This window comes from Thamnophis elegans, chromosome 2, assembly GCF_009769535.1.
Source record: "Thamnophis elegans isolate rThaEle1 chromosome 2, rThaEle1.pri, whole genome shotgun sequence".
NCBI classification, from domain to species: Eukaryota; Metazoa; Chordata; class Lepidosauria; order Squamata; family Colubridae; genus Thamnophis; species Thamnophis elegans.
Genome location: NC_045542.1, coordinates 632,911 through 660,053, shown reverse-complemented (window position 1 = coordinate 660,053; position 27,143 = coordinate 632,911). Strand labels below are relative to the sequence as shown.

At 41.5% G+C, this 27,143-nt stretch overlaps 1 protein-coding gene across 1 annotated transcript; it reads left to right on the top strand.

Moving 5' to 3' along the window:
• The first annotated feature begins 6,903 nt into the window (after positions 1–6,903).
• Positions 6,904–26,501, top strand: AP1M2 (adaptor related protein complex 1 subunit mu 2). Its single transcript, XM_032210869.1, has 12 exons — positions 6,904–7,023; positions 8,703–8,859; positions 12,340–12,407; positions 15,083–15,213; positions 16,283–16,430; positions 18,398–18,524; positions 19,617–19,759; positions 21,407–21,478; positions 22,166–22,324; positions 22,696–22,821; positions 24,676–24,751; positions 26,074–26,501. The coding sequence occupies exons 1-12, from the start codon at positions 6,982–6,984 to the stop codon at positions 26,094–26,096; spliced, it is 1,272 nt and encodes a 423-aa protein (XP_032066760.1). The 5' UTR covers positions 6,904–6,981; the 3' UTR covers positions 26,097–26,501.
• The last annotated feature ends 642 nt before the right edge of the window (positions 26,502–27,143 follow it).

Genomic DNA, 27,143 nt, shown 5'->3' with positions numbered 1-27,143 from the left:
CTGTAACAGCTGCACATACCAGGTTGCCTCCGAACAGAGCTCAGACAGAGCGATAAATTCTGCCTTTTCGGTATAAATTACTACAGTTCTTTGTTTCCTGGACTTCCAACCAATTGCAGCCCCTCCAAACAGTACCACAATCCCAGAATTGGACTTTCTGGTTTTTACATCATTTGCATAATCACTATCAACATAGCATTTCAATTTTAATTCTTCAGAGACCTGCATTTGAAGACCCAAATTCACGGTTCCCTTTAAACACCCGAGAATCCTTTTCACATCCATCCGATGCAATTGTGTTGATGCCGCAGTAAAGCAACTCAAAATGCGTATGTCTGTCTGTGACAGATATAACAGGGCTCCCTATTGCTGACTGATATGTCTCTTGATCACAGGCTTCGTTTTCGTCCTATAATGATAATCTGTGCTCGTAGGTGTTGGAACAGTATTACAATCTTTCATGTTATATCTCTCCAACAACTGTTCAATTTTTATTTTTTGACTGAGAACATAACCACTTTCTCAGTTTTTTGTATCTCCACACCAAGATTATTTTGTATTTCTCCCAAATTCTTTAGTTTAAATTTCTTCTCTAACTTATTAGCAAATTCTTTTACCTGTGATTCATCCTTCGCAATTCATCCTTCGCAAGCAAAGATCACCCACAAATGCTAATAATTGGCAATCCCCACCTTGTAACTTTCCAGTGTATATACAACCATCAATCTTGCAACTCTTGAACCCAAGACCCTTCAATGCCTTATCTAGGCAGATATTCCAATTCCTGGCTGACTCCTTCAGCCCATAAATGGCCTTGTTCAATTTAACTGTGTTAGGCTTTTTACTTTCATGCCCTGGTGCTTGAACCATGTAAATGTCTTCCTCTAATTCTGCATTGAGGAATGCTCTCACAGGTGGCACACGGAGCCATTTGTTAGGGCACACAAGGTGTTGACCTGTCAGCTCCAGTCCTCCAGCGCACATACGCACACAGGCCTGCTGATCAACCTTCTTTTAAGGCTGTTTTTTGCCCTCCTGAGGCTTCCTTGAAGTCTCTGGAGCACAAAAAAACCGGCCCTACAGGCGAACTGGAAATTCAGCAACTGATTTCCGCTTTGCTCATAGGGCCGTTTTTCACCTTCCGGAGCCTTCAGGAGTAAAGGTTCCTCACCAGCTGGAAACACTTTCTATTTCTGTATCCTTCCGTTTTGGGCCGCCCAGACTTCATCAGCCGGCAAACAGAAACATCACACATGCAGGGACCCTCGTCAGCCTTGGCTGGATTTTTTGTCGCCTGCTTGAAGAACTTCTCTTGCATCGACCAGGGACTTTTGCGATGTCCCTGGACCTCTGGGGTTTTGGCAGAGGTGGCTGCCAATTGTTCTGGTGGGGCTTTTTTTGGGGGGGGGGTTTCCTGCATGCGCGATGTTTCTATTTGCTGGTATCTTCACACATCACACATGCAGGGACCCTCCCAAAAGCCCCACCAGAACAAGGGGTCGGGGTCTTCTTGCTATCCTCAGCCTCCGGGTGCCCCTTGGTTACCACCAGATTGTTGGGCTGTACTTGTGTAGCCAAGAGAGCCCCAGTACGACCGAGTCTTTCACTTTTGAATCAAATTGCTTCCCAGTGGTCCACTAGCTCTAGCCTCACTAGTTCGGTTAGGTGGGTGGCGTAGGCTCCCCCCAGTAGGGATCCATCAACCTGTTCAAATCTGATTGCATGGGACAGTCTCTTTGTTCTAACCCCCCGTTTCAGGGCCATGGTTGGGTTAATCAAGCATCTAGTGCAGCCTGAATCTATTAGCCCGAGTACTTGAAAAGTGCCTTGGGTCCCTGGTTTTGGGGCTGTGAGGCGTATGGAGAGGATGAAGGGGTGGATCGGTTCACTCACCATCGGGTCCGTTTCTGTCATAGGGATCCGGCAATTGGTTGGCATTGGCTGGAGTCCCCCCACCCCTTGTGTAGCTACTCCATTGAGGGAAAGACACTGGTTTGCATCCATGTATTGATGCTAATTTAGAAGTGTTGTAATAAACATGTATTACATTGCACTACAATTTTATCTTGTGGTCTTTTAAAAATACTTTCTAGGCTGCTTTGAAAATTAGAAACGTGACCTAATGCATTTGAAACCAATACAAAGTAACTCAATAGAACTGGTTTGGCTGCAAAATCTTTGTTCTTTGAGCACCAGCTGTTGGAGGCAGGAAGAGCTGTTGGTTTCATGCTCAGCTAGGCTTCCTTGGAACAATCTGACATCGCAGGCTGTGCAATCTATACGACCAAGATATTGAGCCGAAGCAAGCTTTCATCTGTTCTGCCGATGGGCCCAATGGCGGAAGGCTCCGCTGAGCACATGGCTGGTGGCCAGGCAGGTTCCTGGAGAGGGGGCTGCTATTCATCCATTCTTCCAGCTTGAAGAGGGGCAAGGGGCCTTCCTTGCACTCCTCCCGACTTCAGGATTCTGAAGTCCTCTGTTCTGATTTCAAGGAGGCCTTTTGTGGCTCAGGCTCAGCATAGCTGGCATTGCCTGAAGCAGAGGAGTTGGCACTTTCCAGACGGGGCTAATGCTCCCTCCCAACACAGACACCCCTCCTGGCCTAAGAAAGCTTAGCACTGTGCATGAGCAACAGAAGAACACCCACAGAATGCAGGAACCCTCATGCACTCAGTCCCATCACCCAAGCATGGTAGGAGATGCTGCCATGGTATGTGCTGACTCTAAAATGCCAGAAAATGATGTTTCTCCCACTTTTCAACCATTTTCTGGCATTTCCTTTGGCAAGATGTGGGCAGAGTTTGCATAACATGCTGAGATAAAAATGTAGTTAACAAGTTTGAGAATTTCCCCATTTCAACCCCCCCACCCCCCATCCCCCCGCTAGCAGCTGCATAAAAAAGCTCCATATTTCAGGTTCAGAGTTTTTAGGAAGAGTAACTCTTAGAACTGGCCAAAATGGTGAGGTGCCACCTTGATTAAAGAAAATACTTTGTCTAACTTTGTTTCTGTGTGGAAATCACTTGGAGTTTTTGCTAGATCTGAAAGGCTCTATTAATTTGGGGATTTGATGATTAGAATTGTTTATAGAAATACTATGTAATATTGAATTTTACATCAAAAGGCCAATATATTTTTAGATTCGTAATTTTTGAAAAAGGTTTTTCCATTTTTCCCTTATTTTTTGCACCTTCCTCTTTCTTCTTTTTTCATTTTTCTTTATATTTTATCTTTTGCACACCTTCAATAAATAATATTTTTTTAAAACAAGCTCCATGGGGTTTTTATAACTCATGACATAATCTGAAATAAGAGTCATTTGGGGTTTGAACTCGTCTTTTTTACTCAAGGTTTGTCCTGTGGGGATTGGCTGGGTTTGCTCAATACTAGAAAACATGATCAACACCCCCTCCATGGTATTATTAACGAAAGATAATTTTATCTTTTAATAGCTAGTTTTCATAGAATATCAAAATTTGTGTATTAATTATCATTTTATTTTACAGGTAGTTCTTGACTTACAACCATTTTTTATTGATTATTCAAAGTTACAATGGTCTACAGAAAAGTCCACATACTTCTAACTGTAGAAGCATAACCCCTGATCAAAATCCAGCTGCTGGCCAACTGGCAGATATGAGTGACAGTTTCACAGTCCTCGGTTCACGTGATCATCATCTATAATTTCCCGACCAGTTTCAGACAAGCAAAACTAATAGGGGAAACCAGATTTGCTTTATCATGTAATTCACTTAATCACAGAATAACATTTGGAAGGGAGGCTCAAGCAGGAAACCCTAAAACGTTTTAGACAAATGATTGTCCAATCTCTTCTTAAAAAACTCCAGTATTAGAGAACCCACAACTTCTGGAGACAGATTGTTCCACTGGCCCTTAGTTCTAGGTTGGTTCTCCCCTTGATTAATTTCCATCCATTGCTTCTTGTTCAGGTCCTTTGGACAGGTTGATTCCTCTCCTTTATGGCAGCCACTTGATTATTGCTAAATGCACAGAACAGACTCAACAAAACAAAACATGTTATGATTTACCATTATACTTGTATCTTGGTACGGAAATTTAGCTCAGAACTGAGAAAGGAAAATATATAATTTCTTTTTCCTCGGCTATGAGCTGAATAGATGTAAATCACAACCTACTTCTTGGAAAGACAGAGAAATATGGAATAGACAACATCACCACCAGATGGATTCATAACTTAGCTAAACAACTGCACTCAATGCGTGGGCCCCAGTGGATCCCAATCTACAATACATGGAGTGAAGCATGCAGCCCAAGGGTTTGTCTTAGGCCGAGCTCTCTTTAGCACACAGGTGTCAATCGCATCATGTGATGTCACGTGATGTATCATGACGGGGTTTGCCTTTGTGGAGATGGGGTGGGGGTGGCCTGCGTGTGATGCATTCAGCGCACGGGCCTCCAGTTTGACACCCCTGCTCTAGCATTTTCATAAATGATCTAGATGAGGCGTTCAAGGGGAACTCATCAAGTTTGCAGATAACACCAAGCTGGGAGGAATAGCCAACATTTTAGAAAATAGGCTCAATATCCAAAATGATTTGGACAAACGTGAAGAATGAGCCCTATCCAACAAAATGCAATTCAGTGGTGAGAAAAGTAAGGTTTTACACTTTACAAATGCACAGCTATAGAATAGAAGGTTGCTGGCTCTACAGCAGTAACTGTGAGAGGGAGCTAGGTGGCGAGGTGGCGCAGTGGTTAGGGGTGCAGCACTGCAGGCCACTTCAGCTGACTGCTAAACTGCAGTTCGGCTGTTCAAATCTCACCGGCTCAGGGTTGACTCAGCCTTCCATCCTTCCGAGGTGGGTGAAATGAGGACCCGGATTGTTGTTGGGGGCAATATGCTGACTCTGTAAACCGCTTAGAGAGGGATGAAAGATTGATTGATTGATTGATTGATTATATTTGTATGCCGCCCTTTTCCCCGAAGGGGACTCAGGGTGGCTCACAATTCAAATCAGGGAAGGGGGTACAGACAAAAAATAAAACAAAACATAATAATGCATAATTTAAAAACACACAACAGCCCTATGATTCTTTATTATCTCTCCTTCTGATGGGACTTTATCTGGTTTATAATTTTGTGTGAATACAATTTTAGCTGCTGTTATTATCCATACAATCAAATATGAATTTTCTTTACTACATTTCTCTGGTAGAATACCCAATAAAAATACCTCTGCTCTAAATTCTATGGGCTGATGTATCATTTTCTCTAACCATTTTGCATTTCTGCACGTCCACCACATGTGATAATATGATCCTGGCAATTGATGACACGTCCAACATTTGGCTGATTTATCCTTAAATATTTTTGCTAATCTTTCAGGTGGCATGTGCCATCTATATAACATTTTATACAAATTCTCTTTATATGCTGTCTCCATTGTTAATTTATAGTTCCTTTTCCATAATTGTTGCCATTTTTCTAGTTCTATTGTGTATTCAAAGTTTTTTGCCCATCTTATCATTGTTTCTTTAACCTCTTCTTCTTCTAAGTTTATTCTGAGTAGGTTACTGTTTTAAAATCATTTTTTCATCTGTTCCCATGAGTATCTTATCTCGTTCTGAATTTTCCATGTTAAAACCATACTCTTTAACATCCTTCTCATACCTTGTTTGTATTTGCATTTGTTTAAACCATCCTATATGAAGAACCCTTCTTCTAATTCTTTTTTTCTGTTTTAATTCTCCCCTTACTGTTAGTATATCTTTATGTCTAATGACATTTCTCATACTACTAATATTCGGGTGTGTTAAAGCTTCCACTGTTGAAAGCCACATTGATATTTCCATATAATGCTTTTCTTTCACTTTTTCCCGTATTGTGTATAAACCATTTCTTACATGATGTCTCATTCTATTTTTCCCATGCCACAAAAATGCATGTTGCATATCATGTCCCTCCAAAGACAATAATGCATTTCTCAGTAATATCCATTCTTTTATCCACGTTAAAGCTGCTGCTTGATAGTTATAACTCCCAATTCAGGAAACCAAATTTTCCACCTGTAGTTCTTGAATCTTGAAACATTTTTATGCTAATTCTCGCTTTCTTTCTTTGCCAATTAATCATGATTTCTTCAATACATCATATCTGGATTCCCATGGCACATTAAATCATAGCTTATAAAACACAGCAATTGGGTTCAGATAATGCAATAAGCCATTTTAAATGAGCCACAAGATGGCTCAGCATTTTGTTTAAGCCTTTTGCATATGATAAACTTGTGGGGTTCATTTTCCATCATGTGATTTAATGAGACTTGGTTTTTTGTTGTTTGAACCCTGCCAATAAGAGTTTATTCAAGAAGTCACCATTAAGCAAATAACTGTATGATCTGTATGAACAAGGAGGAAGGCAAGTTTTACGTGGTTGGCTTACTTATAGTTTATTGTGACATATAAAATTTGCAAACACAGTTTGCAAACCATATTTTAGCATAAACTCAGCCAACTGCGGATTAGCCAAAGCAACACCACAATTAAATCACCAGCAGCAGAACAAATGTATAAATCCAGCCCGTTTCCGCACAAATAAATGCTTCTATCAGACACTTATTTTGCAATAAACCCAGTTCGTTGGCCAGAGAGATTCGGGAATGGAGCTGACCAGAAGATTCGAAAAAGAATGACGAATTCGCGGCTGTCCCGAGAGCTCATCAAGAAAACGGGTCTATGTCCCCCCCGTCCCCCCCCCGTCCCCCCATGTCCGCCCCGCAGCCTTTGGAGCCGGCTTCTCCTTTGAGAAAGTAACCGTGCTCGAACAATTGCAGTCCCAGGGCTGCTGCGCGTTTCCTGTCTGTTGGAGGTTTTCCCTGACTCCCCCGAGCAGGTCTTTCCCTTTAAGAAGCGCAGCTCACCTGAAGGTGTAGCTGGCTCACCTGGCTCAGGTGGTTGCAAAACTCCGTCGAATAGGAGGAAGTAGGTCGGCGCGACAGTATGTCTGCCTCGGCAATCTTCATCCTTGACCTGAAAGGGAAGGTGAGTCTCACTGCGGTTCGCTTCTTCCTCTCTGGCGCTTTCAGATATTTGTGTGCGGGAGAATAATAATCCCCTTGATTCGGTAGTAACGAAGGTCCACGAATATTGGCCTTCCTGCTTGTTTGCAGGTAAAGCTTCTTTTGGTAGAGGATCCTAGTGGAGGGCCTGACTTTTTTCCCCCTCCCATGCCGGGGGGGGGGGGATGCAAATGAAAGAAAGGGGAGTAAAAGAGGAGTAAAAGTCCGGATTTAGACCCTCGATGTCTCGATTGTAGCTCCTGACTTGATCTTTCTCTTTCATCAGCACTGCCTGACAAGTCTGCCTCCCTCTCCACCCATTCTCTTTTCCCTACATTTTCCTTCGGGTGAGGAAATTGAAGAAAGACAAGAAGTTCTGTAGTTAGGTTTTCTGCTTCTGTTTTAGGGCTGAGACCTGGGAAAGTGGTGCAGGGATGGGGAGTCACAAAGGAATTATCCCCCAAAGGCTGAAACATTTAGCCTTTCCTAACAGGAATCTGGGCACAGTTGTTTTCATCCTGCTAGAAGCTGGATTTGCCCATCATGTAAGGAAACAAAATGGAAGCAGCTCAGGGATAGCAGACTTGGCTAAACAGCTGGCATGCCTGGTCTGTGGAGTTGCCTTCCACTGCCGGAAAAGAGTTTGAAGTAATACTGTCAATAAAGAATTATCGGTATGCCAATGGCTTTTGAGACTTTCCGTAACAGAATGGCTGAAAACAAGAGCACAGAACCTTCTCCCTGGCATAAACATTACAGTGTGTGGCAATTTTTGAGAGCAAGACTAACCTTTAGAGTAAGTTTGTATGAAAAGTTATCATTTAAAGCTGGTAAAGACAACATATTAACAGTATTCATTTATTTCCTTCCTTTTCCAAGTTCTACATTGTGGTTTCATTTCAACAACATTATTAAAGTAATATGTAAGCTGAGAATTGCTCACTCTTACTACTATCATTAGTATATTACTATGATTTTCTGTATGTTAAACAAGCCCCATATTCTGTTTCACATACATGCACCCACTACCCTTAGTATCTAGGTAACAAAGTTAACCAACTGTCCCCCTGTATTGTTTTGTTACTCAGAAAGTGGACCTAAAACACCCCAAATCTGTATATAGCATGTTGATTTTATTAAGCACAGTACTGGTAGTTGGAGCTATATCCTGCCGCCGCCGCCAATAGCCCTCAAATTGAGTCTGAAGCCCTGCATTCTACGGATCTTTTTGTTCTTGCAAGTTGACAGTGCAGTTTTTATCAGCCATCCCCAGGCTCTTGACAGAAGGGGCCTGTTGAAGTCTGGGGCTCCCACTGTTGAAGCTCCCCCTCAAGGTATCCAAGCAATGGTTCCATTTTTCACCACAGATACACGGAAGCACATCTGCTCATCCGCCAGTGTTGCTACTGATGGAATCGCTCTTTTTTCATTCGGCCTGGATCTGCAATGTGTCTCGTATATGCAATCCAACATAGCCTGAAGGCTATAGAATCTAGACATCAGTTTAAAGAAACTGATGTCTAAATTGAGAAGCAGCTGGAGGAAAAGACGTGCTTTGCACTGTAGTAAGAGGAAAGACTCCTCTCCCGGTGCTTACTCCAAACATACGTACTCATACTGTTTTTGAATTCTACATTGTTTAACCACTTTTGTCTACTGTAGCCACTAATCAGCCGCAACTATAAGGGAGATGTCAGCATGTCGGAGATTGATTACTTCATGCCGCTCGTCATGCAAAAAGAGGAAGAGTCTGACCTGACCCCCGTCCTCTCCCATGGAAAAGTCCACTTCCTTTGGATAAAGCATAGCAACCTCTACTGTATCCTTTCAGAGCCCGAGTGAGAAGTGATGGGATTCAGCCACGCTGCAAATGTACGTCTTAAACAAGAAAATAAGCCTCTTGTTTTGTTACAAAGAGCAGATCTGTAGTGGTTGAGGAGACCGTATATGGCCATACTTGAGAATGACGCCCTGCTTTGTACTTGGCTGTGTGCAAATGCTTTTGTGTACGCACTAGAAATTGTCATTAACCAAGGGATAGAAAGAGGGTGTGTGTAAGTTTTGCCTTGTGGGATCACGCCCTGTAAGTTAGTGTTTAGTCTCAAAGGAAAGCTACAGGTGGTACTCAACTTAAAACTATAATTGAGTCCAAAATTTCCATTGCTGAGTTAGCAGAATGAATTGCACCTCATTTTACAACCTTTTTTTTTTGCCACTGTTGTTAAGGAAATAATTACAGTTAAGTGAATCATGTGGTGGCAAATTTGGATTCCCCCAATGACTTTGCTTGTTGGAAGCCAGCTGGGAAGGTTACAAATGGTGATCATATGGCAGTTGCCAGGAGCCTAATTTTGATCAACTGGTCATAGGTTACTTTTTTCAATGCTTTTGTAACTCCAAATGTTACTAAACAAATTGTTGTGAATCAAGGATTACTTGCAGATGTCTCAGAAAAGCTTTCATACAAGATATGAGAAAGAGTTTCTCCTTGATAATTAAAGGAATACAATTTCAATATAAAACACATATTAACTATCAGTGCTGGTATGCAATGATAATTGTTTATTTGCTTTTTTGAGTCAATTAGAAGATGAATAATTTGAGTCAATTAGAATATGCATTCTTGTTTATTTATGAATTTATAACTTGAGCCTTCAGTTCGAGCTCAACTTGAACAGTATAGGAAAAAAAGAGTAAAGGTCTGGGTCAAATAAAACATGTAGCCTTATAACAGATAATTGTTTTGATGTGTTTATGGAATTAAAACGATCAACATTGGCATTTTAATTTTTTCCTCCTACCTCCTCATAATGTGTGGGTCAAGTGGGCCTTCTTGGAGATCATTCTAAATTTTAGTAGCCCCTTTTGAAGATGTGTGTATCTCCAATCTATCTCTGTTTAACACCTGAAACAAAAGCGGATCTGCTTCAAGCAGGGCCTCAAAATAATGTGTGGATGAATGCAGAAAGAGCTGGCAGCAATTCCAACCCACACGGGGCTTTAAAGTATAACCCAGCCTTTTGAACTGAATTTGGAAACTTATTGAGAAGGAATAGAGCTGTTTCAACACAGATGGGAGTTGATAACCTCTCTCAATCCATGTTGTGTTAACAGTTCTGAAGTAATTGTAGTTACTTAGGTTTTCAGTGACAGCTCCATGTTAAAGAAACATAAAATTTATGACTTTCAAAATAGATTGCACAGGATAAGCTATGGTTGCTATAGTAGCCTTAGCTAATGCAAGGTTCGTCATGCTAAAGTTTATATGTTTATATATATGTTTTCTGAGGTTTTCGCGGGTGTTAGTATGTAGGTCTTTGGTTATTCAGGTTTTCTCCCGCGTAAAATTGGAGGTGTCTTGGCGACGTTTCGATGAAGTCTCATGGGTCATCTTCAGGCTTCGTGCTTTCAGGAGCAATGTGAGATCTCAGCTGTTTCTTCCTTTTAACTGCCAGTGGGGATTTGAGCTGATTGGGTGGGAGCTTGGCTGTGTTCTGATTGGTTGGGGGTTTGTGTCTCATGTAAGGATAGGAGGGGTTTAAAGAGGCTGATGGTGCATTTGCAGTCTGGCTTCTGGTCCTTGGTCGTGCCTCCTCATCAGTGTGGGTTTTTGTCTGCTTTCTTTGTGGATGTTTGGTGGTGACATCCTGTGTGGCTCTTGTGAGTGTGGGCACTCCTGGAAGCACGAAGCCTGAAGATGACGAATGAGACTTCGTCGAAATGTCGCCAAGACACCTCCAATTTTACGCGGGAGAAAACCCGAATAACCAAAGACACACACACACACACACACACACACAAATATATACATATAATCAATTTTTATAATTCTAATCAGAGGTAGGTTTCAGGGGATCCAGTAAGCATGTACCAATGCCAGGAATGGTCCCTCCCCTGACCTCCCCCCCCCCCCCCCCCGCTCACTCCGCTTGCCTGCCCGGTTGCTGCTCACTCGCTCTCTTGCCCTGCCTGCCTACACCATGCTTGCCCCGCCCAACCGGCAGGGCTGCAGCTGGCGGGCCGAAGGGGCATCGGTTGCGAGCGGCAAGTGAAGTGAAGTGCCGGCCAGCATCCCTGCCTAAAAGCAAAAGCCTTCGGAAACTGCGGCTGCCCCTCCCCCTCCCTTTTGCAGAAACTCCTCTTGCTGCAGAATTGGGATTTGCTCCGTCTTTCCTGGCTTTCAGCTCCTCTTGTCCGATTGTCTTCTCCTGCCCTCCCCCCCCCCTTGCACAGTCTCAATTGCTGCTTGGAGGGGGGGGAGATTTCTGGTTTTACAGGGCTGAGAGGAAAAGGGGGGAGGAGGAACAGGCCCTCCAAGGCTACTCCCCACTTGGCGTTTCTGCAACCAAATTCTCCCCCCAATCAGAGGAAACCCCCCCCCCACCTGGATACTGCAGGGCAGAGCAGGCTGGACCCGTAACTGGGCAGCGTGTGGAGAGGCTGCCGCCGTCCTGTTCCGAACGGAGGGAGAGGGGAAAAGTTGGGATTCTCTGCTGCAGCCCTTAACCTTGAGTGCCTGAATGGCAGAGAACCTGAACTCCCCCCCCCCCAACTCCATTCACAGAGGAACTCCTGCTCCCTTTATGGCCCCCCCCGGCCCCCTCCCTCCCGGGGGGGGTCGAAGTACCGCCTGAAAGGGACAGGCAGGCTGCCACAGCTCCCCTGAGAAGACCTTTCTGAGAAGAGAAAGTGCTCCGGTCCGGCTGCACCAGGGAGGCGGCCAGTGCAGGTGAGCCGTGCGGTTGTTCCGAGCGGGCGGGCGCTCCACCAGCTCGGCTGCAGCCTATTGTATCAGCTCTTTTGGCTGCTGCCACACACTGCTGGCTCCCGTTTCAGTGGCCGCCCACTAGGACTCCAAGGTCCCTTTGGGAGTTGCACTAAACTGGCAGGAATAGCCAAATTCCCCAGGAGGCAAACTCAGGATTTCAAAAAGATCTTGACACGCTTGGACAATGGGCCTTATCCAACAAAATGAATTTTTATGCTCAAAGGGGGGAAAAAGACAATATTTCCAAGCTTCCAAGTGGCTCTGTTACTTCTTTTCCTTTACTTTTGGATGCATAAGTGGAATTATTGATCATGCTATTTGCAATAAGCATGTTTATGCACCTGATAAGCTCTGATTAAGACAAGAGTGCCCTTTTCCCCCCACAGTAACACATTTATGCATGTTGGCTCTCAACTAACCACTATGTAGTATATGCAGTTTTGCCCTTTGTGTTAATATTCTCTCTAGAGTACAGGTGTCCAATATAACTGTTCATATATGTCTCATCTTTATCCTTAACCTTTCATATAGTGGTGGCCATCACCATGAAGAATGCCAATGCCTCACTGGTATATTCCTTTCTCTATAAAGTGGTTGAGGTATGTAGCCTTTTTCAAACATTCAGCACACCAAGGAAAAAATATTCTCTCCTACTTCAGAAGGAAAAAGGAAGTGGCCATTCTTTAACTCAAAGGGGCTTTTTCAAGAGGCAACTAGACTTTCTGGTTTTTCTTTGAAGACGTTTCCCTTCTCATCCAAGAAGCTTCTTCAGCTCTGACTGGATGTTGGGGAATGGAAGGATTTATACTCCTTGCAGACAGATAATCATTTGCATTCTTTTAGCCGGTCATTTAAGTCAATTGGAGGTTTATCTGAGTGGTGCAAATGGGTGTGGAACATTTTTGGAGCTGTTGAATGGACTGTGTTGTAGACTGGAGATAGATGATGTCACATCCCTCCCCCTCTGTTGAGAGAGAGAGAGAGAGAGCTGTTCAATTTTGACATAGATGGGCTCTTTGACCCCTCTTTCAAACCAGTAATTCTCTCTGTCCAAAAATGTGAACTTTGCTGTCTTCAAAAGGGTGTCCTTTGTCTTTAAAATGCAGATGGTCTGCTGAATCTAGTCCAGGTGGGTTGATTCTCCTATGTTGTGCCATGCGTTTATGAGGTGGTTGTTTTGTTTCCCCAATGTACGGATCTGCACATGGCTCACTGCATTGTACTGCATGTACCACATGGCTCAGTTTGTTTCTGGGTGTTTTATCCTTGGGGTGGACAGATTTCTGCCTTAGTGTTCCTTGGCTTTGAAGTATGCAGGTATGTTACTTTGGCTGAAGGTCCTCCAGAGCTTTTCCAATATTCCCGCAACGTACGGAATGACAACATTGTCTATTGTTCTCATCATTGTCCCTTATTGTTCCTGTGGGGTCTTTCTGGAGATTTGATGAAGGCCCACTTGGGATAGCCACACGTTCTGAGGAGCTCCTGTGGGGTCTTTTTTTGAGAAGCTCCTCCATAACAGACAACGAAGAAAACAATAAATGAAGCAACATTATTATGAATATTATCTTCAAAGAAAATCCAGAAAGTCCAGTTGCCTCTTGAAAAAACACCTTTGGGACAACCATGACCGAGGTGGCTGTGAGTCTCCATAGACATTTGCCATTCCTTAACTTTTTGTTGCATTTTCCTGTTTATTCCACTTCTGAATTCTATCCAAATCTGAGAAAATAAATCTGAGGTTATTTACATGCACATTCAATTATTGTTTGCCCATAATCGCACAGGATGACCTTATAGAAAGGTTTCTGTGTGGAGAAGGTGATCCTTCATTGATTGGGAACTGCCCAGTTGGTTATAAAACAAACAACTATATAAATGTATTAAATAACTGTAAATAAATATGTGTCAGCTGTCCCGGTTTAATCAGTTAGAAAAGAAAGACTCAAGAATCAATTTTTATGAAAAGTACAGCCAAGTGGTGACAGTGTAGCAAAGCCAGATCTAAACTTTCACATCCATGGCATCTGGTTAATTATTCTCTTCCTCCCCACTTCCCCCCCACCCCCCTGCTTATCTCTGGGCAATGACATTCAAGCAAACTGTTTTGGTCCCTGGCTTGAAAGGCTGGAAGGTGTTTCACTCCATGAGGAGACCTTGGAATGGCCAGTGGCTCTCACGGAATGTCAAGATGAGGAGTTTCCATCCCCCTCATGCTAGCCCCGCACCTTATTCCGCCCCACAGTTCCCTCTCCTGTTGCATGTGGCAGACTGGCATCTGATGAAGCATGGCTGGCGCAGCAGCATGGCAGTCCTGGCAATATGATAGAATCTATTTCAAAGATTAGCACCAAGGAGCTGTGTAAACTTAAATTAGCAGTTGGGCCCACAGCAAATGACATTTTCATTCACTTACTCCATTTAATACTTGTCAATGATTTACAAGAGATATTTTGGACCAGTGGTAATTTTGAAGACCTCTTCAGAGGTATCAGAACATGAATAACAGCTGATTAGCTAGAATAGCGAAGAGTGAGGAGCCTACAACTAAAGCAATTTATCCTTCAAAACCATTCTGTTTTTCTCTCAGCAACCTTCATTCTCGTGAGGATTTTCAGTTTTCTTTCACATCTCCAAGTACTTTCTTTACTTCTAGTACAAAGCCACAGCAGAACACCCTACGCATAGAGAAGCAGCCCACAGGTGGGCTCCTACCGGTTCGCACCGGTTCAGTGGAACCAGTAGTGGAAATGGTGACTGGGTCACCGGTGGGGATGGCATCCTCGCCACGTCCCCGAACTGGTTCCCCGGTCGTTGCAACATCTTTTTTTTTTTGACCTTTCAAAATATCCTGCACATGTGCAGACCTATCCATAGGCAACTGCATGCACCGAACCGGCAGTAATGCCAGGAGGAAACCCCCCCCCCCCCTGAAGCAGCCATAGTGGAATTGGAACACTCAATTTGATGGATGTTCTGAATAAGAAAATATTTTAACAGAAGTTTGGGGAATATCGTTTACAGGACCTAAGAATAGGTTGAAGGGAGGTTACTTCACCCAACTTTATACTTAGCCTCTTTTATAGTCTCCTCCCTACCCCTGTGAATAGTTTGACCTGAGTCCCTACCTGCTGTCTTTTCCAAGTTCCATATGTGCACAAAACTGGACATTCCAGAAGAGACATTGACCCAAGCAATACGAATTCTGGAAACTTCACTACAGGGTAATAATAGCTTCAATTCTTTAGTATGAAATCCATTCTCTCCTTGTCAGGTTTTTTCTGAATACTTCAAGGAGCTGGAGGAAGAGAGCATCCGTGACAATTTTGTCATTGTGTATGAGCTACTGGATGAGCTGATGGACTTCGGGTTTCCTCAGACGACAGATAGTAAAATTTTGCAGGAGTAAGTAATCTGTTTACGGTACTTGTTCTTCTAGGATCTGTATCTGTTTTTCTGCTGCTGTTCAGGATTTTAAAAACTGTAAATGTTGCAATGAAACAAAATTCCAAGATGCATACAATTTTAGGTTTTTAGTTTAGATATTCATACTTACCAGTACATTTTTCAAAGATCACAGAAAGGGACTCTTACATGACATCTGCCAGACTTTCAAATTTAAAATTAGTTTTATCCTGGAGACAAACTTTTTTTCATCACTATCTTTTTTGGGTTACTACACTCTAGCTTTGCCAATAGTTTCACTTAGGTGGAACACAGATCCCCCTTGGGAGCAACACTGAAGCAAAACAGTTGAGTAGTTCTCCCAGTCTCTTGGCAGGAGGCCCACTTCTTTGCAATTGTTCTTTTTACTGTTACCATAATTTTAAAAAAAAATGTTATTGCTTTTAACGTTCCTTATGGTCCTAAATGCATGTTTTGCGCTAAGCTTTCTGTCTTTCTGCAGATATTAATGGCTTCTTGGTATCCCTCCTGGGTGATTACGCCCTATTCAATTTCCTGTAACTCTGAGTTCAGCCAAAACTCCCTATGCATCCACAATGATGTCTGCTTTGTTTTGTTAATGTTGGGGGTGGAACATTATGAAATTGAACTTCTGGTATCTTATTTTCAATAAGTTCCCAATCCTCCTGTTCCTCCTTTGACATAATTCATTCCCATTTCTGTCCATGGGGTCCCATCTTCTGTTAAACTTGGTTTTCTTGAAATCCTAATGTGCATGTATAAGTAGATTCTAGTTTTTGAATGTGAACTTTTAATTTTTTTTGGTCAAATATACAGGTGTGTCTCAGCATTATAACTAGGAAGGATTCAGAGAGAGATCATTCTTAGCCCTACTAATAAGAAGGACTTTTTGCATTGGAAAATACATGTGCCAGCACTCCCTTCCCCTCCCTGCCCAACTGAAATGCTGTTGATATTTTGATGATACTCTAGACAACAAAATGTATTTGAGAGAAGCTATTCTGTAGTCGGATGTTTGATCAGGAAGAATTCTTTCCCTGCATCGCAGGTACATCACTCAGCAGGGCAACAAACTGGAGACAGCTAAATCCCAAGTTCCAGCCACTGTCACCAACGCCGTCTCTTGGAGGTCGGAGGGGCTCAAATATAAGAAGAATGAGGTCTTCATTGATGTCATTGAATCGGTTAACCTGTTGGTGAGACAGACGTCAATTGTTTGTGGTGGAAGATTATATAAATGAGTTTTTTAGAAGCTTCAACATGATTGTAACAGGTTCAGAAAGCTATTTTAATTTCTGTAAGGTACAAAAATAGTGAACTTTGAGTTTATGCCATGAACATGGTGGCATATTTAAACGCTAAGGATACATTACACTTTTTCAACAACCTCAACTATCTTTATTAAATAATGTAAAATTTAATATATATAAAAATGAAATGTTATGTTATTTTATTAAGTTAGTAAAGCCAACATACTTGAAAAAAGTGTAGTTGGCATAGAATTTTATAAGAACGTCATACCTTAAGCATACTTTAACTGAGCAACTGAAAAACATGGAAAATTAGTTCAAAGAATAACCCTATGAAGCAGAGGAAGACTATCATTTTGGCAACGGACAGAAAAATAGAGAAAGGTCTTCATTTTGCTTCTGCACCTGTGCATCTGCCTTGTTATATATGTAGTTTTGTAATTATATAACTTTATTAATGTTTAGAAAGATAAAACTAATAATAAACTAATATAAAGTAAAAAAGAAAAAGAAAAAAGAAAGGAAGTAAAGAGAAATCAAAAGCAAGAAAAGAAAAAAGTTAAAAGAAAAATAGAAAAGGAAAAAATACAAAGAAATGACTTCCTATATTCTTTACAGTAATTATAAATACAATTTCACCTCTTTAAACTTACACTACATCATGATACTCTTCCTTCTATAATTTCTAGGTCAAAGCCATAAATCTCAAGTTCATTTTTTTCATTGGCTGACTGACAAATCACACTCAACATGTAGTCCTCAATATCTACATGGAAGGAAGGAAGCAATGGGGTATCACAAGGTTCTATTTTAGGCCCAATATTCTTCAGAATCTTCATAAATGATTTAAATGAGGGAATTGAAGGGGAACTCATCAAATTTGCAAATGACACTAAGCTGGCAGGAATAGCCAACACTCGAGATGATAGGCTCAAGATCCAGATGGATCTGGACAGAGTTGAACACTGGACCCTGTCCAACAAAATGAAATTCAGTGTAGAAAAAAGTAAGGTCTTAAACAAGAAAATCCAAATATACAGGTACAGATTAGGTGAAACCTGGCTCAATAGCATTAACGGCGAGAGGGATCTTGGAGGCCTACTGGACAATCAAATATGAGCCAGCAGTGTGCAGCAGCAGCCAAAAAAGCCAAGGCGATCCTAGACAGCATTAACAGAGGGATAGAATCAAGATCATGTGAAGTACTACTATAGCTTTATACTAAGACATGTGGAAAACTGCATCCAGTTTTGGTCACCAGAGAAGGACAACAAAGATGATTAGGAGCCTGGAGGCTACAACATATGAAGAACAGTTGCAGGAATTGGATATGTCTAGTCTGGTGAAAAGGAAGAATGGGGTGACAATAATAGCAGTCTTCCAATATTTGGGGGCTACCACAAAGAAGAAGGGTCAATCTATTTTCCAAAGCACCAGAAAGCAAGACAAGGAACAATGGTGGGAAACTAATCAAGGAGAGAAGCAACCTAGAACTAAGGAGGAATTTACTAACAATGAGAACGATTAATCAGACTTGCCTTCAGCCATGGGTTCTCCATCACTGTATGGAATGGGACAACCAGCCACAGTTAACTCACCATGGCCAACTTGCCGTGGGACAATTCGCCATGGCCAACTTGCCATGGGACAACTAGCGACAGGACAATGTAACAATTCAGTTTAATTTTTTAAAATAAATATAAAATTATTTTACTTGATGTCATTCATATTTCATGTTATCATTATTACTCCACCGTTTGAGTCTCACAGGATTACCCACTCTGATTTAATGGTGGTGAAGGTTTTGTTGGGAACTTCAGCATGACTATGTTCAAGAGAGGAGAAGCCATATTTCCCCATGGAGAAGATGTGGAGAGTAAATGGAGGACCTCAGGCCCTACTTTGTCTTTCAGGTTAATGCCAATGGGGGCGTCCTGCTGAGCGAGATCGTGGGTTCTATCAAACTGAAGGTGTTCCTTTCTGGCATGCCGGAGCTCCGCCTGGGCCTCAACGACAGGGTCCTTTTTGAGCTCACAGGACGTAAGTACATCACAGTGCAATGACAGATGCATTTGGGGAGGAGTAGACATTAGGCGAGTCTCAGATTTGAGTCTCATATCAATAATGTCTTTGCACTTTCATATCCATCTATGGAAAGTGGCAGATTGGTTATAAAGTTAGGAGAAAGAGCAAGTTTGCAAATTTGCTTTGAGAATGTCTATAAAAGTCCATACGTTTTGATTTAATTTCAATAGACTATGTGTAGTGGCTCGGCTGGAGCCTTTGGAGCTGCTCTCAGACTCTGACAGCCAGGGCCCCTATGAGTCAGGCCTGGAGGAGGCGGAGGGCCCTGGACAGGGGTCTGACTCCGAGCAGGGCTCAGAGAGACTAGTTGGTCCCCAGGTAACGACTGAGCCTTGGGTCAGTGGGGAGGAGACAAGAGAGGCTGACACAGAAACCTCCTGTGAGTTGTTTCGGGATGCACGTAGGAGAAGGGCTGACCGACGTAAGGAACAATTGAGGACTCATAGGAGGTGATAACGAGCAGCTGTTGCTCGTTAGGGTCTTCTCCTGCGGATAAAAAGACTGATGGTGCCACGCCCTGGTTGCAGAAGTCAACGTTCTCCGTTCGTGTGTAACCATTGAGAAAAGCATTTGGATAAGTGTCTTGATTTATGTAATTCTGTTTGGTATTAGTTTGAGTGAAGACTTTTTGCCAGAGCCTTTTATCTGTGTTTATTGTGGGCTCGCAGCCAGCTCGAGCCGGGACTGATAAAGACATTCCTTTGCAAGCTTCGTTTGGCTTTCGTTTCTGAACGAACAAGGTGGGGGGTCAGAACAACTATGCTATAATTTTTTATTGGAATTTTGTATTGTTAAATTTTATTTAGTTTTTAGCTTTCCGCTCCGCAAAGCTGTTCCTAACTTTATATGTTTCTTTTGCAGCATAGGATTTGATTATCAGAAAGTAGGGCTCATTTTTTTCCTTTTCTTTTGTGAAACTTCGCTTCCATTGAAGATTTAAAGTTCTGTGACATTTCCAACCAAAAACAGGCAATTGTTTCTTAATACGTCTAGTGTTGAAACTGTGCCAGAGGTTATATGCGTCTTTTAATAACTTCTGACTTTCAGGTGGAAAAAATAAGTCTGTAGAACTCGAGGATGTCAAGTTCCACCAGTGCGTGCGGCTATCACGTTTTGACAATGATCGTACTATTTCCTTCATTCCCCCTGATGGAGATTTTGAGCTTATGTCGTATCGCCTGAGTACACAGGTAAATCTTTGTTCCTGGCAACAGAACAGAGAAAAAAAATATTCTGGGACTTTACTCACAGCAAGAGTGATCTCATGTACCATCTCCCCTCTGCTCAGATAGGCATCCCTCCCTTGGTTCTGGGTTCACCAAGATAACACCTACACTTTGCTAATGATTGACGTCCAAGAGTGGCAGTTGCCTATTTGTAAAATAGTAGAAAGTGCTGTGGAAGGGAGGTTTTATTTTGGTAAGGAGAGAACAAAAGAAAATATGTCCAGATAATTAATGGTTTCTGTTTTCAAGCAGGCAGATTCTTTGCCTATCAGAAAACTGTCTATTGAGATATCTGAAAAACTTGACAAGCATGATAAATGCCCAGTAATGGCTGTATAGGGTGTCAGGGATCTTTGCACCAACAAGCCAGCCATGCATATAACACATGCAACCAGCCCAAAAAGAGTTATATCGTTTAATGCAAAGTATGAACTCGGTGTTACACAAGATAATTAGATATGCTCTAATCTGATAGAATCCCAGCACTTTCTTCTTCTTCTGAGCATTTCCCCAGCAAAATAAAATTAAATATGTTGTTTGCTGCTGCAGTGATTAGAATATAGTATTGTGGGCACAGCCTGGAGTTTGATCCTGATGGGGCTCAAGGTTGACCCAGCCTTCCATCCTTCCAAGATTGGTAACACGAGGACCCAGATTGTTGGACCCAGATATGATTCTATTGTAAGATTCCCAGAGAATGGTGTAAAGTTCTGCAGGGAGGCATATACAGTAAATCTAAGTGCCATTGCCAAATAGAATACAATACTTTTCAGCTAAAGATAGCTGGGGCAGTTTTGCCAACCGGGACTCTCTCTCCTTCCTATCAGTTCTTAAATAGTATTGATGACATTTTAGCAGTTGACAAGTAAATTAGCCATTCTTGATTTTACTTAAACATATTTCTATGCTGCTGCAATCAAAAATTATTTAGAACAGGGTGAAATTCAGCAGGTTCTGGACAACCGGTAGCAGAAAATTTGAGCAGTTTGGAGAACCGGCAAATACCACCTCTAGCTGGCCCCAGAGTAGGGTGGGAATGGAGATTTTGAAGTATCCTTCCACTGTCACGCCCACCAAGCCACGTCCACAGAACTTGTAATAAAAAAAAATTGAATTTCACCACTGATTTAGAAGCTCTATAAATGATTGTTGATGATGAGCCACAATGGTGCAGTGGTTAGAGTGGAGCTACTTTTGCAATTTGACAGTTCAAATCTTACCAGGCTCAAGGTTGACTTAGCCTTCCATCCTTCCGAGGTGGGTAAAATGAGGACCCAAATTGTTGGGGGCAACATGCTGACTCTAAACCGTTTAGAGAGGGCGGTAAAAGCCCTGTGAAGCGATATATAAGTCTAAGTACTATTGCTGCTATTGTTAGACTATGTCTCATAGAGTATTATTCCTGCTGTTGCTACATTAAATAAGGCTGCTCAACTATGCAGTCTAATTAAAACTAATGGAGTTTTAATTATAACGGCTCCAAGGAGATGATAATTTTCATCATATTTAATGCAATAATCGTTACACTATTCTACATTTTCTATTATATTGGAAGCTTTGAAATTCATGCATATCTTTTGTTCTTTCTCTCCCCCTCCCCATCCCAATAAGGTGAAACCTCTCATCTGGATCGAATCTGTCATTGAGAAGTTCTCTCACAGCCGAGTGGAGATTATGGTTAAGGTGAATTATTTTGAGCAATATCATCCTTTATCTGCAAGCTCCAGTCTTAAAAAAAAAGAAAGACTAGATGCTAATAAAACGCACCCTCTTATGTTTTATTCCTGTCAATGCTATTGATTGATTCCGATTGGCAAGCATAGAGAGAGATCCCACCTAAAAGTAAGAATAGGTTGTTGCCTCCCAGATTGTGGCTGCTCCGTCACTTCAGCTTTTCAGAAATATTTTATGTATTTATTTATTTATTTATTTATTGGTCTTGTATGCCGCCCACACCCGAAGGACTCTACAATAAACAGAGGAAGGGGATAAATAGACAGACAGATAAACAACAGTTTAAAATACACAACATTCATAGTTACCGTGGGGCTGGCTATTTCAACAGCCCCCCAGCCTGCCGGAGCAGCCAGATCTTAAATAGCCTGGACAACCATTTGACTGGGACGGGGTAAGGTTAAACTGGAAGACTCCTGAGACCCATCCGGCTCTAAGATTCCACACTCTGCAATATGTTCTGTGTTCCAAAGGAATGTGCAGAAAACAGCATGTCTGCCTTCATTGAGTAAAAAGAAATGACTCCAAACCATCTTGAGTTTTGGATCTTTCTCTTGTGTCAGAGACTTAATTCATCAGGGAAATATGTCTTTTTCCATATGTTATTTTTATTCTGATTTTCCCCCCCTCTAAAAGGCAAAGGGCCAGTTCAAGAAACAATCAGTGGCCAATGGTGTGGAGATAAGTGTGCCTGTCCCAAGTGATGCTGACTCACCCAAATTCAAAACCAACATTGGCAATGCCAAATATCTGCCTGAAAAGAATACGGTTGTCTGGAACATAAAGTCCTTCCAAGTAAGAAAAAATCCTTTTGTCTTTCTCTGAACGGTGCCCTGCATCTTTCACACCAGCAGCAGTTAGACCTTCACCAGGAACATTCATTAAGTCATATGGTGCTGAATTTGGAGTGGGGCCGTATTTTATTGGAGAGCTTTTAACTGTATCTTGAAGTTTCTGACAAATATTGTAAGAGCCACTGCTGGGGGGCTATAATAGGTACTGAATTCTTTCCAACTAGATTATAATGAAGCTTGGGCTATGATAAAAACTGCCAATAGTGGTGGTGGTGGTGGGGTTGTCTTCTAGTCATTAGAGCCGCACTGTGGGAACAAGTGGCCAGGAAATCTGGATTCAGATCACCAGGAAGAACTTTTTTGTATTTGCAGGGCGGTAAAGAATATTTGATGCGAGCCCATTTTGGGCTGCCCAGTGTTGAGAAGGAAGAGCTGGAAGGTCGGCCACCCATCTCGGTCCGATTTGAAATCCCCTACTTCACGGTCTCTGGGATTCAGGTAAGCCAGATTTGATGGAGGAGTGGGAATAGTTTCTGACCTTGGGACTATATAAGGTCAGGTGGTATTGAGGAAGAGAAAAGAAAGCTAGGATGACTGAAGGATGTGAGCTGTTCAGACTGTGGTTGGTTGCAGTTAAGAACAGGCCACTATTACTAGTTGCTGCAATTTTTTTTCACATTTATTCAAATGACTATATGCCAAATACATGGGATAATTATCATTCTTTTTTAAAAAGGTTTTATAGCAATTTTTCTGTTTTTTCATCATACATACTTTATGGACAGAGTGTTGACTGGGTCAGTTATACCTCTCTTCTATTAACATTTTCCCCCTTATCCATCATCTCTTACTCTTTTATTTTATTCTTAAATATACTTTTTTATTTTCCATTTTCATAACATACAATCACACGTATACTATTACATAGCCAATATCCTATTGTATTAAGTAGTAATTACATCAGTTCCTCTTGGCATCAACGCCCAGAAAGATAAAAACCCATCATTGGCTCTTCTGCTCTCCATACACCTCTTTCTTCTGCCTCTCTCCTACCTCCTTTCTTCCCTCCATCATCCTTTCCTACTCTACTTCCCCTTCCTTTCTCCTTCTCCTCTCTCTTCATTCCACTCCTCCTTATCCTCCTCATCTTCCCCCCCACCCTCTCTCCTATCCCTCTCTTCCAAATATTTCCAAATATCAGAAACTCCATTTTAGAACAATCTGAAAATCTTTTAAAACCTCCCCAATTATCTCTTTTCACAATTAGTCCAAATTTAAAGTCTATTTAATTTCCTTGTTTTTTTCTTTTCTTCAATTATTCTCTTCTCTTCAAAGATAGGTGCTCTGCTATATTAATATAGTCTAATAGTTATCCAATTCCAAAATTAGACAAATCCAGTTAACAATTAGTTTTCTTCAAAGAGAGCAAAAAAGAAAAAAGACAAATACAAGCACTCCTTAAATTCCCTCATTATCACCAAATTATCTTCTTCTTTGTAGCCAAAGTCAACTCTTCCAGCTCTTATTTTATCTGTTTTAGTATATATTCCGCTCACCAAATCTGATAAACTTTGTAGCACTTTTTAACTCCAGTAGATGGCACTCTGAATTTCTATTCCATATAATGTACACCTAATTGATCAAAATATCCAGGGAATTTAAAATACACATACTTTCTCCTGAAATTCATTGGTTTTTTTTTTTGTTTTTTGGTTCCCCCCCCCCCGCTTCCCAATTACATTAATTCTTCTTCGGCTTTTTATTTTATAGTCTCAGGGTTTTCCTTTTTTGTTCCAAAAGTGTCAAATAGCCGCTATTCCAAGCTCTGGAATTAATTTAAGAACATTGATTTCAAATTTCCAAAAAAATTCTTTTAAGTGAGAGTTGGCAGTTATCTCACCCAGTTCCAGCATCTGTCCAAACATCGCTCTAGCACAATTCTTAAGTTCGGTTGCCCCAGCTTCAAGACGACCGTGAGAAAATGGCCGCCACCCCTGCCACCAATTGGGAAAACTTGTTTCTGTCCTAGTGAGGAAATTGCCATCCACGAAACGCCTCTCCTTTCTTCACCGTCACTGCAAGGCTCCTGACAACTGATACTGACTGGTTTTCGTGGAGCTCATCAGAGCTCCGCTAATCTCCAGTCCATTCTCGCTGCAACATCAACTGGGAATCCCTGGGATAATTATCATTCTAAACTGGAGAGAAAAAGATCCTTTGACCACAATATAGTGTGAAGTTAAAATTCAGTGGAAGCCTTGAGATGCCATCAAATCTGAATGAATTAAAGATAGTTAATGTACATTTTTTTCTCTTTTTTCTCTCTCTTATATATTATCTCACTCTGACCAGGTACGGTACATGAAGATCATTGAAAAGAGTGGGTACCAGGCTCTACCATGGGTCCGCTATATCACCCAGAGTGGAGGTAAACTTTAAAGCCCATGAAGAACCTGGATCTATATAGAGATACTGACCATATTCACCCAGCATACTAAATTTAGTATTGAGCACAGTTATAGCATTAACTTTCAAATATGCTCCAGAAACCAAGAAAGCCACCATTTGCATGATTTATTAATCTTCATTCTGGTAGCTATCTGAACAATCTTTGCCAACCAACATTTCCTGGTTTGGTTTTGTGCAAAAATTAATATTTAACCAATGTCCACTCAGGCATATAGGAGTTAGAGTTAATCTGCATGCCATGAAAGAGAACTAATATTTTCCTTAGCCCTTTTTTAACAATGAAATAATCCTCCGTACTCCTAGGAGTTGAAGTACAAAGCCAGAACAGAGGAAGCATTCTGCTTTATAGAAATTCCTGTACTCAGTGTCATTTTCCTAGAGGAGGAATGACAAATTTTAACTACCAAGTAGCCATTAATCTAGATTTAGACATACACCAGTTTAATAAATATCTGCTAAGTTATTTCCTCCCACCACATCCTTTTGTTTTTTAGAATATGCGTGATTATTCTGCAGAGCTCTGGATTGGAATTTTAAATGTATGGGATCCTATCTTGTGATAGACTTTTGAAATGAGAAAATATGAAGCCAGCAAACATTGTTGTATCTATGCTATTCCGCTTTGTTGGCCAAATTTGCAGTGTATAAGAATTATCAATACCTATTAGTTCTGATGCCTATGTAGTTCTCCTGGCATCAGAGTTGGCATTCAGTGCTGGAGGAGGGTATAAAGTGGTGGTCCTATACCGTTTTGCTTGTAGGTTTCCTAGGAATATATAATTGGCTCTTGCTGAATTAGATAGACCTTTGTTCTTATGTTAATTTCTCCTTGATGAGGCTTGTAGCAAGCATTTGATCAAAGCCCTTAGAGCAGGGTGTCAAACTCGTGGGGTCATGGGATGTGATGTATTACGACTAGAATGCGGGTGATGCACATGACGCACCCAGCCCACGGCCAATGAGTTTGATACCCCTACCTTAGAGTAAAGATTTCTGGAAAAGTTGCCCTGTCTTGTTATAAGCACATGCTGTTTACAGCCTAATTTTGTCCAAATGTTTTTTCATTTCCTGGGATAATTGTGAGGTTGCCAGATATGTAGACAATAATAGTCCTACTCCACAGTCCTACTCCACCTTTGGAACTTAGTAAGTTTCAATATGTGAACATTTTCATTTTTCAGCAAACATTGCAAGTTCACCTCTGAAAGAAATAGAACTATTTGCAGTCAAGAAGATTAAACTGCAAGGGAGTTTAACTTATTTGATACTTTCCCCCCACAGATTATCAACTTCGGTCACATTAATCGTATGATTCCAGAGATTCTGATACTGTCAAGAATGAAGACGTCTGAATGACTTTTAATCCAGGCTCTATTTGGATCTTGTATATTTGTATATTTCCTGGCAAAGTGCTACTCTGATCCTCAGTCCATCCAACCACCACTTGGGTAGATAGTTGTTGGACAATTGCACCAAAGGTTGATCTGGGTGGGAGAGAATCTTATTCTTATTCTTCTTGTTGTCTACAATGGCATGTATACTTCTTCCTAGCTTGAATGAAAGAATGAAAGTTTGTATACTGTGCCTTGCAAGGGTTTTGGGTGAAAAATCTTTAATGAGTAAAAGAGCTACTGCGGCGCAGTGGTTAGAATCAGTACTGCAAGATACTTCTGCCTGCCTGCCAGCTGCCTGCAATTTGGCAGATCAAATCTCACCAGGCTCAAAGTTGACTCAACCTTCCATCCTTCCGAGGTGGTAAAATGAGGATCCAGATTGTTGGGGGCAAAATGCTGACTCTGTAAACCGCTTAGAGAGGGCTGTAAAAGCCCTGTGAAGTGGGATATAAGTCCTAAGTGCTATTGCTTCATTCAGAATTTCTCTCTTAGAGAATTCCTGAGACAAAAGAGCAGATGTGGTAGTACCGCCGGTGAGTGGGTGGGTCTCTTTATTTGGAAAACTTTATGCAGGGGAATGGATGTTGCCTCTTACTAGTGCCTGAATAGAATTCGGTTCATCCAGAAATAATATAACCAAGTTTCTTCAGAGGGAGAGTTGTGTGTGCAGGAAGAATGCAATGACAGAAAGCAATGCAATGTTATGGAATCAAGAACTGCAGGTCTGGGTTGAAAGATCAACTTGTACATGAATTTTCTGAGAAATTGTGGTAAATTCTTAATTTCTGTTCTTTTTTGTAAAATGAGAATAGTAACTGCCTATCTTTTGTTATAAAGATGATGAAATGACTTAATAGTTTTCTTGTTCTTAAAGCATGACTAACTCTAAAGGGACAGAAATAAATTTTTTCCCAGTGAAATTATTATTATATTGTGGTATGATATTCATCCTTATTT

Bases quoted from the DNA above. Each gene is read 5' to 3' on its own strand.
- AP1M2 (XM_032210869.1), top strand. From the start codon at position 6,982: ATGTCTGCCTCGGCAATCTTCATCCTTGACCTGAAAGGGAAG. The intron at 7,024-8,702 runs GTGAGTCTCACT...TGTCTACTGTAG, and splicing joins TCCTTGACCTGAAAGGGAAG to CCACTAATCAGCCGCAACTA. The intron at 21,479-22,165 runs GTGAATTATTTT...CCCCTCTAAAAG, and splicing joins GAGTGGAGATTATGGTTAAG to GCAAAGGGCCAGTTCAAGAA.